Source organism: Astyanax mexicanus, chromosome 5 (genome assembly GCF_023375975.1).
Source record: "Astyanax mexicanus isolate ESR-SI-001 chromosome 5, AstMex3_surface, whole genome shotgun sequence".
NCBI classification, from domain to species: Eukaryota; Metazoa; Chordata; class Actinopteri; order Characiformes; family Acestrorhamphidae; genus Astyanax; species Astyanax mexicanus.
The window spans coordinates 28697857-28715244 of record NC_064412.1 but is presented as its reverse complement, the minus strand read 5'-3'; the positions used below and the strand labels follow the sequence as shown (position 1 = coordinate 28715244).

The following is a 17388-nucleotide window of genomic DNA, read 5'->3' as shown; positions in this document are numbered from 1 at the left end:
TAATTTGTAAACAAAAAAAGTGTTAAACAGACCAGAATATATTTTATACTTTAGATTCTTTTAAGTACCACATTTATCTTTGAGGACAGATCTGAACACTCTTGGTATTTTAATCTCAGTGTCTTCATGTGGGAGAGTCACCTGGAACAGTTTTCTCAGCGTCTTGAAGGAGTTCCTGGAGGTGTTGAACAATAGTTGCTGCTTTTTCTTCACACTGAAGATCCAGCTCATCCCAAATCTCCTCAAATCACATCTCAGTTGGGTTTAGGTCAGGAGATTGTGAAGGCCATGCCCTTTTTTGTTTACTAAATAGTTACATATGCATCAATTAATAGTTGTCGTGGGTTTAATATTAATTTACAATGTAGAAAATAAATTAAATAAAAAAAATAAAGAAAAACATTAAATGAGACGTGTCCAAACTTTAGACTGGAACATATATATTTGCGAGCTGACACACCCCGGAGTTTGCCAAGATGAACATCCACAATGTTGCATCTGATTATTAAGTATAAGTGGTGTGCAGTAAGGCCCTGGTGTTTAAGGTGCTGAACTGCAAGCAGAATGCCCTTTAAGTAGTTCTTTCTGATTAACAACTGGGTCGGGTTACTCGTTAATCTGCGAGCGAGTTTACATAGTACTTCAGTTACCCACGGGTTGGGAAAGCACTGTTTAATTAACGATCAATTTTAAGTACAATTACAGTTTTTTCCCAAGCGTTTAAACGTATTTCTAGAAACTTGGCTCAGTTTCTCAAAACTCTAAACACAAACAGAAAATTATTAACTGCTTTGTTGAAACTCCACAAATCTCACGCAAAACTGATTTCTCCCACCAAAACAAAACAAACAGATACTCATCTCTTACAGAGCATCACTGACAAGATCAATTCAGAGCACTATTATCAGAAGTACTTGGTTAAGTCCATTAAACAAATATTTTGGCTTTCTGTTTTTTTTTTATGATTTATTTGGTGCGGTGTAGTACCTCCCCATAGAGCATTTCAGTACTACATGTATATGCGACACAAATATATAGTACAAGCCATTTTTACTGTATGTTGTTTGTTGCATAACTGTAATTTTCACTGATGTAAATACAATGAGAAACATGAGGAGGAAGATCAGTTTACACACAAAGAGGTCACAAAAATGTTTTTATAATTTATGTATTTGAAGATCAGGTGACCAAGTTGTACTAAATGATGCAAGTTGTGTTTAGTGATTTGTAAAGCTGTGATTTAGAATGATATTTGAGTGAGAACATGTGGAATTGTGTTTAGAGTTTAGCAGTTTGGAGTCACAATGTCGACACATGAGCTTCATGTTTTTGGATTTGTGTGCATAGTTCCACATTTTGTGGATGTAGAATGTGGAAAAACTGTAACGAAGTTCTTAGCGTTACAAAGCTTTTGGAAAACCCATCCCAGTTAAGTAATGCGGTACTAGATTATTAGTTTCCCCATGCTGAATCTTTGTTCCAGAAAACAAATACACAGACAGTACATTAAATATTAAAACATTTTTTATTAAAACTTTTGGTATTTCATGTTGTTTAATGGGATATTTAATGTGGGACAAATAAATCCAACTCTTAACTCATTGTGTTCATTTATAATAATAAAATCAGGATTGTTCAGTTTTTAGAGAGTTTGTTTGTCTTTATAATAACTGGCCTATTAACCAACCATTGGTCTAAACATGTCCAGTTCTCAAGTATTATTGTAAATTGTTTTACGTTTGTTTTAAGTTTTAAAGAAAAAAATCTGACTTAACAAAAGTTTATTTAGCAAAAAGCAACAAAAGTAAACTCAGCCTGCCCTACTTCGTAATTTTTATTTTAAAAAATTAAATATAAAATTTTTCCTATTTCCTATTTTCCTATTTTTTCCAGTGTTCCCGTGTTGCCAGGTTTGAAAACAAACAAAATATAGTTAGCATTATGTAAATGACTTGATGCTTGAATTGATGTTTACTTTTTTTTTTTGCATTGGTATTTTTTGTATTCAGGGTTACAATGGAGTATTTTTTTATTGGTCCATTATCCTAAATAAGGAAGAAATACATTTTATAAAAGAGAAATATACTTTATTTTATTATTGCTATGTTCATTATTTCTGTGACTACTTCTCTTATTATGTCAGCACACTAGAACAAAACATATCTATATTTCTGTGTAGTGATTGGTTATCATTATTTTTTAAGTAGTCTGACCAGAGGAGGATTGGTTCCTTCAGATCTGAGGAAGTTTTTTCCAGGCTGCTGTCGCTCTCTGAGAGTTGTGTGTTTTTTCTTCGCCTTCTCTTTTGCTACCAGATTTCTGTAAAGCTGTTTTGCAACATCACTTGTAAAAAGCTTTATATAAACACATTTGATTTGATATGAGCTGGGATTTTACCATCACATCAACAATAACAATATAATTAAGTGATTAAAAAGATTACAGAGCAAAATGCAGCATCTTTATGCAGTTATTGTCTGAGGTCTTCTTCCATTAGTTTCACTCATCAGGTTTTTGAGAGTTTGGGACGTATGCTGGAGGATTCTGGGTAGGTGTGTTGTTCACATTCACATTAGGATTTGCAATGTAAAACACGTCCTGTAAAACAGGACAACAGTTAATAATTAAAAATATATATATATTCACATATTTTCTTATTAATTTAATGATGACATCTGCAAAATGCTCAGTGATATCATATTACACTCATATACTGCAATAACCCTGAGAACCAAATAAACCTTCATAATAAATAATAAAGACTCTATCAATAATAATATTAATGTTACTCATAATTTCCATGACAGTCTGATTAAAACAAAATTTTATATAAAATATTTTGGCCAATAGGGAAAATTCTGAGGCCTGTATAAGCCCTCAGTATGAACACCAGAAGAGAGAAAATCTGTCTGATTAAATGAATCTAATCATTTATGTCGTCATATGTTCTTTTTTTATGCAATATGAAACATAAATCTGTAACTATACAATGGTCACATTTATAAAAAATATATATATTGTGCAATTTTTTATATTTAAAATAAAAATACGGGCCGATATGAAATTGATGTTGATTATAATGCTGATGTGTTGAGAGGAAAGAACTGATGTATGGATTTATGTATATCTCAGTATCTCTACTCACTGAACTACCTGGAATTCACTACAGGAAAGTTTAAAGCTAAACTCACTGGTGTCATTAAATCATTTTACACTTTTATTTTCTAACCACCTTCAGACAGCCTGTAACTGTTTATTAGTTTTTCTATTATATTTTTATTTGTTTTATTTATTTTCCCAGTTTATTTATTTTATGTTCTATTTTATGTTTTGGCATTTAATTTATTTTATTTATTTTATTCCCTGTTTTTCTTTTGGCCTTTTGGCCTCCATATATTTACTTATTTTGTCTTCTTTTTTTTTTTCTTTTATTATTTCTATCATTGACTGTCTTTGTGATTTTTGTGTTATTTTTAGCTACTTAATTTTTTGTCAGTTATTTTTTTATTTGCATTTATTATCTTTTACTATTCTAATTATTTATATTTTTTATTGCTTTGAATTTTAGCCTGTCCACTTATCTTTTAATTCAAAATTATTTAATTCCTTCTTAATTAAATCTTAAATTGTTTGTTTGTTTTTCAAAGGCAGTTACCATTTGTTTTTTTATATGAAGTTCCTTATTTTAGCTTACCTGAGTTAATAGTTGATTTTAATGTTAACTTAATTTTTTTTTCAGTCCCTTTAAGTTATAAATGCTTGGCTGCTTTAAAATGAGCGTTTTCTTCAACGTATTAGTAAGTGAAAATAAAGGTTGATTGATTTTTGATTTATTGATTGATATCAGATCTAATGGTTTTTTTCACAGAAACAACACAAATAACTCTACAGTTATGAGAAGCACAGATTTAGACTATAGATTTCAATCATTCATATATTTAATTGTGTATGCAACATAAATTCTGAGGTTATTTACCTGAGGTCTGCTGGGTGCATAGAAAGGATTGGTTAAGGAACAGCAAGCTGCTGGAGTCGGAGCTACAGTTACAACAGAGACCTTAAAAACAGACAGAAATTCAGTTACTGATATATACTGATGACCACATTCTGATTTATACAGGGTGGAACCAATGTTACTCCAGGCCAGGGGAAGTTCCTCTGGAAGCGCATTCCTGCATCTGGAAATAATCCACTACTTTTAAGACACTCTCATTATTTTGAGACACTGTTTCTTTATTTTAAGATGCTATAAGAGCATTTGTTTTTAAATTAATTAAGTCATTATTTTCAAACACTTCTTATTATCTTATTTTTTTAAACCCTTCTTTTTCAGGTCATTATTTCGAGACGCTATCTCATTATTTTGAGATAATACTTTATCATTGTTTTAAGACACTGTCTTATTATGTTAAGATGCTATAAAGGCATTTGAGATATAATTATTTATCTATTTTAAATCTTTAATAATATCTCAATATTTTAAGATGCTATCTCATTATTTTGAGATGATATTAGGTCATTATTTTTGAGATGATATTAAGTAATTATTTTGAGGTAACATCATTATTTTGAGATGATATAAGGTTATTATTTTGAGATAATAGCTCATTATTTTGACATGATATTAAGTAATTATTTTGAGATGATATTAGGTTATTAGTTTGAGATAATAGCTCATTATTTTGAAATTATATTAAGTAATGGTTTTAAGACAATATCTCATTATTATGAGATGATATTAAGTAATTATTTAGAGATGATATTAAGTAGATATTGTGAGATGATATTAAATCTTCATTTTGAGACAATATCTCATTATTTTGAGATTATATTAAGTAATTATTTTGATACAATATCTCATTATTTTGAGATGATATTAAATCTTCATTTTGAGATGATATCTCATTATTTTAAAATGATAGTAAGTCTTCATTTTGATACAATATTTAATTATTTTGAGATGATATTAAATCTTCATTTTGAGACAATATCTCATTATTTTAAGATAGTAGGTCATTATTTGAGATGATATAATCCAGAGACACTAAGTCATTATGTTGTTTATGTACTGTATCATGGTTTAATGCTGTTTTTTTATTGGTGCAGGGATACTTACCATTGGGTCATTGCAGCAGGTGGCTTTGCATCCGAACGCTGAGACGCAGATGGAGATGATGAACTGAAGCAAAGAGAAAACCAGCAGCACTCCACTGATCCCCTGTGTCCGACTCTGATATTCACATTCAAAACACAAACAATATCTTCTTAATAACAAAAATAATATTATTAAATATCATATACCAGGAACCTCCAATTCAGACAGACAACTCCAGATGATTGAAAGTGGATTGCACATATTTTTTACTGCAGCTAAAAAAAAAAAAAAAACTTATAATAGTGTTACTGGAGATTTTATACAGTAAATTCATGCTAAAATGCATTTTGAATCATTTAAACTAAGTAATTATTAAAAAAAATACTCTCTCATTATTCCGAGACACTGTCACATTATTTTTGATGCTATTAATCATTATTTTCAAACACTCATTATTCTGAGACACTATCTCAATATTTTGAGATACGATTAATCATTATAATATAAAACATCTCATTATTCTGAGACACTCTCATTATTTTGAGATACGTTACTCATTATAATATAAAACATACTCATTATTCTAAGACACTATCTAAATATTCTGAGACACTGTCTCATTATTCGGAGACACTAAATATTTTGAGATGCTATCTCATTATTTTGAGATGATATTAATCATTTTTAGACACTATCTCATTATTGTGAGACACTAACTAAACTAAATTATTTTGAGAAGCTATTAAGTCATGATTTTGAGATAATACTAGTCATTATTTTGAGAGACTTTGAGATGCTATTAAATTACCATTTTGAGACAATATCACACAATTTTGAGATGCTATTGAGGTATTATTTTGAGACAATATATCCTTATTTTGATTATATAATCCAAAAACACTACATCTACTGTATATGTTAAGACAATATCTCATTATTTAAAAAAAATATATATACTTGGCCAATATTTTGAGATGACAAAAAAAAAAATCCAACACACCAAGAACTGAAGGTAGGCCTGGCATGCCTCGTAGTTGTTGTAGGGGTAGTAGCAAGGGTCATATCCTGTTTGTACCAAAAAGTCCAATGACAGCAATAAGATGGCTACTGCTGCAGTTATAGCACTGAACACGTTCATTATCAGAGACGCCTTCACCTGTAAACCAGAAAAACAGAACATCTGCATCACTGCTTCCACTTAAACTGAGCTGAGACCATTTCAGATAAATATTTTGATGAATGAATGCTGTATCCACCTTGTTTTTCTCGGCCGTTTTGGAGCGTTTCTCACATCAGAATTGAATTTATCAAAACAAGTTGTTCTATCTGCACATCATCTAGTCACTTGTGCTCATCAAAGAAGCCATTTCTCATTTATTTTAAACAAACAGCAAATGATTCTGTATTTTCACAAATTATTAATCGCTTCTGTCCTGCAGATCACAATATATTACACATTTCTCTGCTAAACCGGCTTACCCACCACAACAGAACATCTATCTATTAGTTTACTATATATGCCCCTACATTCAAATTAGTTAAATGTCAGAGCCTGTAAAACAGATGTTTTACATTTCTTTTAGATTTGTTTTCTGGTAAATTGGTGAATTGATGACTAACTGAAGTGCTACATAACTTTATCTGGTCCAGAATATTGAAGAATGTAATTCATAAAAGTAAAAAAAAAAAACTGGAATGTAACATAATGGAACTGGAATGAAGCTGGATGTAACCTGATAAAATACACTTACAGTTTTTCTCAGTCGCTTTGGAAGATTTTTCACATCAGAATTGAATTTCTCAAAACCAGTTGTCCAATCTGCACATCATCTAGTCACTTGTGCAGATCACAGAAGCCATTTCTCATTTATTTTATACAAACAGCAAATGATTCTGTATATCTGTCTGCTGTTTCCCAAATTATCGATTGCTTTTGTCATGTAGATCACAATGCATTATACATCACTCTGCTGAACTGCTCTAACAACCTAAACCCCTAGATATTAGTTAATTGGAAAAGTCGCCATAATGCCATCTCAATAGCAAAATAGTTTAGCCAGTTTTCAGGACCTTTGAAGCAGACTTTATACATTTTTATTGGACTTTTTAGGTAAATATCTTCTTGAACGGATGATTAGCACTCCTGAATACTGATTTTTCTAATGAAGCGAAGTGTGTGTAGCTCAAAATGAACAAATGATCAAGCAGTTTTTTTAAATGGCTCAAAGGTGCATCTCATAAACTTTCAATTGGCAAGCGTATATAGAATGTGCACAACACAGTATTTATTACAATTACAGTATTACAAAGAAAAAAAGGCTCAACAGCCAGAAAGAAGAAAAGAACTAAGGGATGCACCCATAGTTCTTAGGAGGGTAAGGGAAGCTATCCGTTGTGATGTGGATGAGAATATGTGGCTCAACAGACAGGAACGTGAGGAAGTACAGAAAGATTGCACTGTGATTTGCTCTGTACATTGCTACAGTTTTCTAGGTTTACATTTCTGAAAATGTTCTTTCCTTTGTGCTATGTAATCTTTTGACAGAAATGATTTTTTTTATTTTTGTTTTGTTTTGTTACAATTATGTGGTCTGTCAATCAATTTCTGCACAAACATAAATACATGAATTTGAATTGTGTCCAATTTCTTGCAATCAGGCTCCCACAAACAGTAATGTGTAACTATGTGCTTTACTAAGAATTTTCAATTTGTCATCAAAACATTATTGAGAAAATCCTTACAGAGTAAACTGATACATGACTATATGACTAATCATTTTGAATGTCTTGTTTGAAATCAATGACAAAGATGGGCCATTCTGATTACTCTGACACATTCACTGACATAAATATGCACCTTTGGGGCATGAACTAAGGATATTGAGGGAAGTATGAGCATTAGCTGCTCATCTATTATGTGGTACTGTTTGTACAAACTGTTTTGAGAAATGTCCACACTGTGGTGCAAATATTAATTCTGTTTCGAGAAATGCACCTAAGTGACTGAGAAAAACTGTAACACAACATTTGTCTATTGTGAACTATACTGTTCATACAATTCATGTTGCTATCACACTATATACATTCGATTAACATGTTTCACAGTTTTTCTCGGTTGCTTTGGAGCATTTCTCACATCAGAATTGAATTTCTCAAAAACAAGGTGTTCAATCTGCACATCATCTAGTCAATGGTGCACATCACAGAAGGCATTTCTCATTTATTTTATACAAACAGCAAATTATTTCGTACTATTGTCAGCAGTCTCTTAAATTATCAGTTGCTTCTGTCTTGCAGATCACAATATATTATACATTATTCTGCTGAACTGGCTTACTTACAAAACAGCTCACCATCATATCACTGCATTCATTTTTACATTCATTTCAGTTAAACTAGTAATCAGAGCCTGTAATGCAGATTTTATACATTTCTATTAGGATTTTTTCTGGTAAATATCTCCTGAATTGATGAGTAATTAAAGTGCTCCTATACACTCAGGGGAGCTGAAAAATGGATAGTGCATGTAGAATCAAGCAGGTGGTCATAATATTATGATAGATCGTCGTATAAAGATACATAGTACCGTAAATGACCATTGCTGTGATTTTTAAAATTAACATCTGATATGTATTTATAACTGTATCGTGTTCAGAATAATAATGTTTGTAATTCATAAAAGTCATGTTGTAAATTCTGGAATGTAACATAATGAAACTGAAATAAGGCAAAACTATACACCTGGATGAAGCTGAGCTTTAACCTGATAAAACGTCTGTGTCCGTCACAACATGATCTGTGAATAAATTACTGCATAAACAGTAAAATAATAGAAGCGAATTCTATTCGAAGTCAGGTTTTCATAAACAGTAAAGTGTCATTTTGTATTGCTGAAACTGATTTATGATTCACAAGAAAAAGTGCAGAATGTTTAAATAATTCTCACTCAGACATCAAAACTTCTATGTTGTAAAGTCCTTATAGAGTAAACTGAAAGACGATCACATGACCAATCATTTAGACTGACTTGTTCATAATCAATGACTAAAGAACTCTTCATTCTGACGACTCCGACAGGTTCACTGATATAAATACATATCATTGGGTATTACCTTGCTCATCATTATGTTGTGCTGTTTGTACAAACTGTTTCGAGAAATGCCCACACTGTGGTGCAAATATTAATTCTAATTTGAGAAATGCATCAAACTGAGAAAAACTATAACTATTAGAATTTGTGAAAAGCTGTTTTAAACTTATTCACCCAGCAAAATACTAGTCATGGAATGCATATGTAAAACCCACTATAAATACACTAATATAAATATGATATATTTATAAATAGTAAAATATAAATACACAAATAAATACAAGAAACTTTTATATTTGATATATTAATCATATCATAACAGTCACTGTATCTCAAAAATGGCAGATTTACAATAGAAGGAACTCAATAGTTTTAATAGTTTTACAAAACAATGTAAAACTATTACTGTAAGACAATTCAGAGAATTTCTTAATGTCCATTAATTATGACTTCCAGCCTGTCAAGGCTAGAAAATGTGAACTCAGGTTTCTAAATTAATTAAACTAATTAATGAAAATCTATTTGATATTCTAAAAGCATGACAAAAAAGCAAGTAGCAAAGTCAAACTTTTAAGGCACTGCATATTATGTCAGGGAAGTACAAGGTTTTTGCAGGGACGTGACAAAACATGTATATGTGCATTTTACTGTAAATTAAATGTAATTACATTTTGCTAAATTCTAAGGTTAAAATAAATACAGATGCTGACATACCAGACAGGAGTTGAGTTTCTTCTCTGCACTGACGCTCAGAGAGCCAGCACTGATGTACTACAGGGTGAACAAAAATGACAATTTATTGCAGTTGTATCGACATTTGTGTTTTTTTTTGTACAAATGTAAAAACAATAATAATAATAATAATAATAATAATAATAGTAATATAGCAAAAAACTCGTAGCTTACGATCAAAGAGCCCCAGAAATAAATTCCAGAAAAAACAGAAAACGGTAATTGGCCGAATAGCTGCACTATGCCAAACACCAGAGTTATCACCCCGGTTAATATTTGGACAGTCTGTGGAAGAAAAAAACAAGATACATTACCTCAACATGTTGTTGAAAGCAGTAAAAGCATAATTATTATTATGAATTATTATTAGAATTGTTCATTTTGGTAACAGTTGGGCTCCCCCTACAGTTTGGGGAGTGTATTTCACTTTCACACCTTTGCAGTAAATGCAAATAATTTTGAACACCACAAAAATATTTACTCTCATTTTATTTTATTTTATTTTTATTTTATTTTATTTTTTATGGATGCCAAACCCCAAAGTCCAATTGTTTTCTCTGCTCATAAAACTGTGATGGAATATTTTGATAGCAGTTAATTAATCAGTCACTTAACTTCCTTGGAAAGTCTCTTATCATTGCAGGCAGCCATTTATTACCACGTTTATTACTGTCCTGGTATTTAGGTCGCACTGAATAGTGTCTGGTACACACACATTATAGTGTCATTAGAGTGTTAGCTTTAGTTCAGCCGTAAGAAAAAGAATTTCAATAAGCTGAAGAGAAATAATTAATTATCTGATTTTAAACTGGAGCCTGAGTGCTAATGTTGCTAACAAATTGTATAAAATTCAAATCATGAACCAGAAACAGATGCCCAAAATGTTTCTCACTACACTTTAAAGCTATCTAGCTGTATGTTAAGGTAGCACAGGCTTTAAACTAGGTTGCTGGAGCTAGTACATATTTACCAATCAGGGCCAAGTTTCCCAAAAGCATCTTAGCATTTAAAAAAGCTTAACATGGAGAGGGAGAGGGAGAGGGAGAGGGAGAGGGAGAGAGAGAGAGAGAGAAAGAGAGAGAGAGAGAGAGAGAGAGAGAGAGAGAGAGAGAGAGAGAGAGAGAGAGAGAGAGCTCAGTATGAAGCTTGCTCGACCATCTAAAAATCATCTTTCTACTAAAAAACTTTCAAGAAACCCATCTCAGGTCTAAGAAATTATTTCTTCTAATGTTTGATAATGACAAATACAGTTTTTACAGTGCACAAGTCATACCATGTCCAAATCTTTCTTGAGAATTCTGTGACTTTAAATAGGTGTCAAAAGTATTCACATTCATCACTCAGGTAGAAGTATTGATACTTCGGTTTATAATACTTTTGTAGAAGTTGAAGTATCAACTTAAGCTTTTTACTCAAGTAAAAGTATAAAAGTACTGCTTTCAAAACTACTTAAAGTATAAAAGTAAAAGTAATGTAAGAGAAAAAAATGCCTATAGTGGCCTATAGTGCACTTTCCCCCCTCCCCCCCCCCCTTTCTAAAAGGCATAATGATTAGAATGTTATATTAAAATTGAATGCTGCTAAATTTGGGATGCACTAGGCTCCCTGTTTCAGATGCATTTATGCCCATTGAGAATTCATGCATTTTAGTACAATGCCAATATGTTAAAGAGGCTTAGTTGGGACATTTCGAGAACTCAAGTTCTCCTAAATCTTCTACGTCTCTACATCCAATCACAATCAAATTTACTCTATCCTGATGGAGAAATTTATCTGGATAGGTGTTTTTGTAGGAGTATTGACGCTATTTTTAAAATGTAACAGTAGAAAGTTCAGATAACTGTAAAATATAAGAAGTAGAAGTAATAATTTGTCTAAAAATAACTACTACTCTAGTAAAATGTAGATAACCAACATTTCTACATAAGTAAAGAAATATTAGTTCTAGTATTAGTACGTTGTTACTTGACACCTATAGATTTCATTTAAAATCAGTTGAGAGACGTCTGAAGGCAAATGTCACTTCCTCTCACTTAAACTATTAATGAAATATTGGTTCAGTGGTAAACTGGAAGTTTTACAAATGTAAGGCTTTGTAGAAAGTAATGCCATTTTATAATTGAGTGAATAAATGATCTTACCCCCAATGCTTTTGGTTGTATTTTTAGAAATTTTCCAAGTTTGACATTGGGTACTCCATTGGGGACTCCAACACTGGGGACTCCAACAGAGGGGACACCAAAAGTAGGGACTCCGAAAGTAGGAACCCCAGCAGTAGGGCCTCCGAAATAAGGGACCCCAGCAGTAGGGACTCCGAAAGTAGGGACCCCAGCAGTAGGGACTCCGAAAGTAGGGACCCCAGCAGTAGGGACTCCAGCAGTAGGAACCCCAGACATAGCTCCATTTTGCACTGTTGCACTTGGTGGGATTAGATGGGTCACCATTGTAAAGCCATTTTGTGTATTACTGTCCGGTACAGCAGGGGTAGACATTCTTGATGGAGATGTTTCACCTGTAAGTAACCATTTGTTAACAATAAACACACCAGCTTTGTGTAAATCAAATATATAAAGTGGCTATTTTAAAACTACATTGGATCCATTGCTGTTGCTATTTGCTACATAACCATAGCTATATATAGAAGATTCTATAAAAATATATATATTTACAACCTTGAATAATAATTTTTTTATCTTTTGAAGCCTAAACCATCAACAAATATAGACTGAAAAAAATAATTTGCTATTCTTGATGTAAATCGTAAGAGGTATTTCTACATGTTTTTTACCTGAAGTGAAATTCCGCTTTCTTCTTACAGCACTGCTGTTTGCTTTATCGTTTGTTCCCTTCCCTTTTTATAACTTCACACTTTGGGTAACCTTTGAAATCATAATGATGGTAAATGATTTCCCTACACTCCTGACAGTAATCATATGACGTGCTAGATGCCAGTGCTTATGCACTGTTTTACTATACTGTTACTCCCATGTTGCTGGGTTTCTCAATAGCCTTTGCTTTTGGTGCCCGCAAAAATTACAGCAAATGGAAATTTTTTCAAAGTTTGATCTTCCATTACTCCAAAATGATAAATCTCCAAACTCCAAAACGTTAATATCACTTGATACTTAAGTCATTAATGGTATAAAAAGTCTTCTTCAAAAATTCAGTGGTGTAATTTGATAATTGTTCGACTTGCTGGTTTTATAGTGGTTTATGCAAAACCGAATGGAGATTATTCCTAGGTTTGATTTTCCATTACTTCATTACTCCAAATTGCTACTGGCAATATATTGTCGTTCCTGACTGTTAACAGGCAGAAAGGAAATAAGAGACACTGCTGAGATGAAAAACGAAGCAGTATAATTTATTAAAAATTAACAACAAGACTACAAATAAACAATAATCAAGTGGAATAGAGCAACACACTAAAGGGCAAAATAAGAAACAAATATAAAAACTGGCAAAGCAAACTGGACTGGGCCAAAAGAAACAGGGACTAAAGAAAACAAGGAATAAGTGAAACTGCCAAAACAATATAACCAGGAAGTAGTGCAGGGAACGGGTAAAAACAAAGGGTAAACTGGGCAAACAAACACAAGGAATTAAACAGGGATACTTAGGCAGGGAGGAGTCCAGGGAAACACCAGGAACTAGGGAGGAAAGGCTTGGGAATAAGAACGCTTTGTAGAGCTGCAAACAGGCTGGAACCACATGGAACCACAGACCATGAGAGCGACCAATACTCGGCGAGAGCAGAGCGAAACAGCGCGCTTTTAAGCAACTTTGCCCAGGTGAAGCTGATCTCTAATCAGGGCACACACGCAGCCATACAGCCATTCCTACTTATTAGAGGAAGTCCTTATTTGGGCATGGAGTGCCTCTCAGAGCGTGTGGGTGTGTGTGTGTGTGTGTGTGTGTGTGCGTGCGTGCGTGCGCGCTCTAATTAGGGGAAGTCCTTATTTGGGCATAGAGTGCTTGGTTTGGCTGGGCGGGCCTGACATATATACCTTGAATAAAGGAAAATTAGATCTTTAGAAATTTAGTGGTGTAATAACAACCCTTTGATTTTCACGTTTTATAGGATTCTAAATTCTGGTCTATATACAACCAAATATATGCAATTTTCCTACATTTGCCAGGAATACTATTATAACTGTTCTTCAAGACTTCAGTGATGTCATTTGATAATCCTTTGATTTTTTATTTTATTTTATAGGAGTCTAAATTAGTGATGGGCAGATGAAGCCTCATTGGGTGTATGGCACATTTCCCAAACTGTATCGACACTGTGTTGAAACTGTGTTGCTGTATCACTTAATGGCGACATCTGCTGGACTAAGAAAGTCATTGCAAGCAACTGCGCGAAGAAATGCATCGGTCACGTGGTTTTCCTTAAAATGATACGCGGTCTGACACAGGGGTTCGCCTTGTTTGCTCGGTGCATGCGCTGAAGTTTCAGTGTCGTCAGACCCATCGCTACCAAACGATACAGGAAGTGTATCGGTCACGTGGTTTTCCTTAACTTGATACGCGCACCGACACGGGGTTTCGCCTTGACAGCTCGGCGCATGTGTCGAGGTTTCAGGGTCGTCAGACCCATCACTAGTCTAAATTCTATTTTATAAACAACCAATCTTTTTATCTATTTTTTTCTAATTTTGCCATCATATTACACCAAATTCCTTCAGTACTATCATTTGAAACTTCCATGATTATACTATGGAAAGTGTTTTTCCAGATCAGTTTCATTTAATAGTTAGATTTTAATCTTTTATTAGTCCATACATAATGTAATGTTTAGAAATATAGAGGATTTGATCTCAAAACAGATGTATTTTATTTTTTATAAGAGAAAAGTCTGTATTTTCTATTTTTAACACTGTTCTACAGATAGATAGTTACTTTTCTGGTGTATATTTTTTGTTTTACAAGTTAGTTTTAACCTCACAATCTGATTGGTTGAGAAGTGTTCTAACCAAGATGATATTTGTGATAACAGCAGGCCTTCTCACTGTAAATATGTATCACTCCACAGACGCGTTGCCAAGTAACGGCATATACACACAAGGCATTTTTGTATCATCACCTCCAGCAGCAGCATTAGCTTAGCACAGGCTAGCGCACCCGGCCAAGGCACGCTCGCCCGCAGCCCTGGCTCGTCTTTTGTGAAAAAAAAAGAAAGAAAATCCATCAATCACTTCGGCCACAGTCTGATAGCTGGAACGGTAACCAGCCAGGCTAGGCTAAGCTAATGCTAAGCTAAAGCAAGCTACGCTAACCCAACCACAGTCCTTCAGGCGCAGCTAGCCTGCCAGCTAGCTACCGTCAGTGTGTAGTCTTTCCCTAGGCTATCTTTATCTTGGTATCCATATACTGTATATATTAAGTAATGGTTAATGACTGACTGTCTGGCTCTAGTGCTGAAGGCCGTATAAGTAAGTTAAGTGACTTTATGATCAGTGGCCTTCTGTATGCATGACACATGACACTGTGTGACTCATGTCACAGTGTTGTGTTACCTTCAGCCAATAGAGCATAGAGGACAACAGAGGGCGCTCTGGTAGAAAACAGTAGTAAAACCAAGGTTTCAAACTGGAACAGGCTTTAAATGACCAATATCTGAGCCTGGTTTGGCCCTGACCCAGGCAACGAACCATTTAGGCCATAATGTGGCTCATTGTGATGTGAACTCAGGGGTCTGGACAGGCTGTAAACGGATCAATCAGATGGCCAGAGCTCGGCCATTAGGGACTTAAAATGTCATGAGCAATAGCTGGTCATCAGTAAGAAATGAAACAGGAAGCCCCTGAACTAAAGTGCTTTGTTTTCTGGTCAGCACACAGGCTGCTGCTTTCAGAATGGATCTATTGTTGGTGCTGCATAGGGAATTGAAAAGCGATTCTATGAATAACTGCATTTTCCTTGCATATAAAAAAAATATTCAAACCAAAACGGAACTTGCTATTTATTCAAATGGTATAGAACCGTCACTTTTAGCAAACAAAAAAGCTGTAAATAACACATTTTAACCCTTTAAAGCCTGAATCACCAAATTATTATTTTTATATTCATATATATTTTATAGTTTTTAATATTTTAATATGTTTTAGCTATGCTGATTATCCCACCCATTCAACTGCACTCCCCCTATCACTAGCAATGCCCCAACACCAGGAGGATATCTTCGCTTTCCATTGAAAAACCAATATCTCCATTTTTGTTGATTTTTAGTTTACTTTTTAAAATGTCTACTTGTGTTCTCTAGGATGAATGAATGCCATGTTTTTTGTAACAATACATCAGCTAACAGACACCTGTGCTGACCAATATCCCTTTGGGAGTGCTGTGGAGAGAGTGCCATCTACTCACCTAGAGAAAGCTTTGTCATTTGTGCTCTCTCTGACTTCGGCTGCTAATGGCGAGCTGCATGATCTGGATTGGAACCAGCGATCTCCTGATTAACAGAACAGATTGTATTTCTTAAAAGCTAGAGTATTTCTTTGACCTGTTGACATATAATCAAAACAATTATGATAACACTTTACTTGGATGATCTACAGTAGATTCCTAGTATAGTTAGGGCCATAAATATTTGGACAGTGACATGACCTTGATGATTTGGGCTCTGCATAACATTACACTGAATTTTAAATTAAAGAAATGTGATTGAAGTGTAGACTTTCAGATTTAATTCAAGGGGTTGAACAAAAATATCATATGAAGTGTTTGGGAATTACAACTTTCAGTCTACAAAGCATCAAAAGTAATTGAACAAATTAACTCTACCACAAATAAAATGTTTTGTTTTTAATACTTTGTTGAGAATCCTTACAGGCAATGACTCAAGTCTGGAACACTGGCTTTCCTCCTTTATGATGCTTTGCCAGGTCTTTACTTTACTTTTCTTTAGTTGTTGCTGGTTTGTGGGTCTTTCTACCTTTAGTTTTGTCTGAAGTGAGTGAAATGAAGTCTTCTATTTATAGTAGACTGAGACACTGATACACCTATTTCCTGGAGGGTGTTTTTCAATTGTGTGGATGTTGTGAAGAGGTTTTTCTTCACCATGGAAAGGATTCTGTGATCAACCCCCATTGATGTCTTCTGGAGAGTTTGAGTTTTTAAGATTACAACTGTGCTTATCTTTCTACCAGAATGTACCAAACTGTAAATTTGGCATTTTGATATTTATGGACCTAACTATAAATAATCATCCTCCATTAATCTTAATACCTATTAAATGCAGCTGAATTCTTAAGTGAATGACTGTAAATAACTATCGACACCTAACCTCAGAGTCTTAAAATGTGCTTTTTAGTTGACTTTTGATGGTAGTTTTTTTTCCCCGCTTTGTCAACTATTTGAGCTGGAATGTGGTGTAGGTAGGTGTAGTCTGTTTTCTTATTTATGTAATTAGTTTTTATGCTTTCAGTGTAAAGGTTTAATTGTTTTTATTAGATATTTGACAATAATT

The 17388-nt window shown here is 33.5% G+C and overlaps 1 protein-coding gene across 2 annotated transcripts in view; it reads right to left on the bottom strand.

The window, feature by feature from the left end:
* Nucleotides 1-1506: 1506 nt before the first annotated feature.
* The window catches only part of LOC103032048 (membrane-spanning 4-domains subfamily A member 4A), a 30803-nt gene continuing 14921 nt past the window's right edge, over nt 1507-17388 (bottom strand). The window contains exons 1-8 of one of the 2 annotated variants that reach the window (XM_022675240.2): nt 12706-12799; nt 12059-12429; nt 10092-10202; nt 9900-9956; nt 6096-6251; nt 5117-5230; nt 3977-4057; nt 1507-2598 (exon numbers count right to left, since the gene is read on the bottom strand). In XM_022675240.2, the coding sequence (XP_022530961.2) occupies nt 2500-2598; nt 3977-4057; nt 5117-5230; nt 6096-6251; nt 9900-9956; nt 10092-10202; nt 12059-12409 (969 nt within the window). In that variant the 5' untranslated portion in view covers nt 12410-12429; nt 12706-12799 and the 3' untranslated portion in view covers nt 1507-2499. Of the gene's footprint in view, nt 2599-3976; nt 4058-5116; nt 5231-6095; nt 6252-9899; nt 9957-10091; nt 10203-12058; nt 12430-12705; nt 12800-17388 lie in introns of those variants that run through there. The other variant, XM_049479597.1, reaches the window with a different exon arrangement.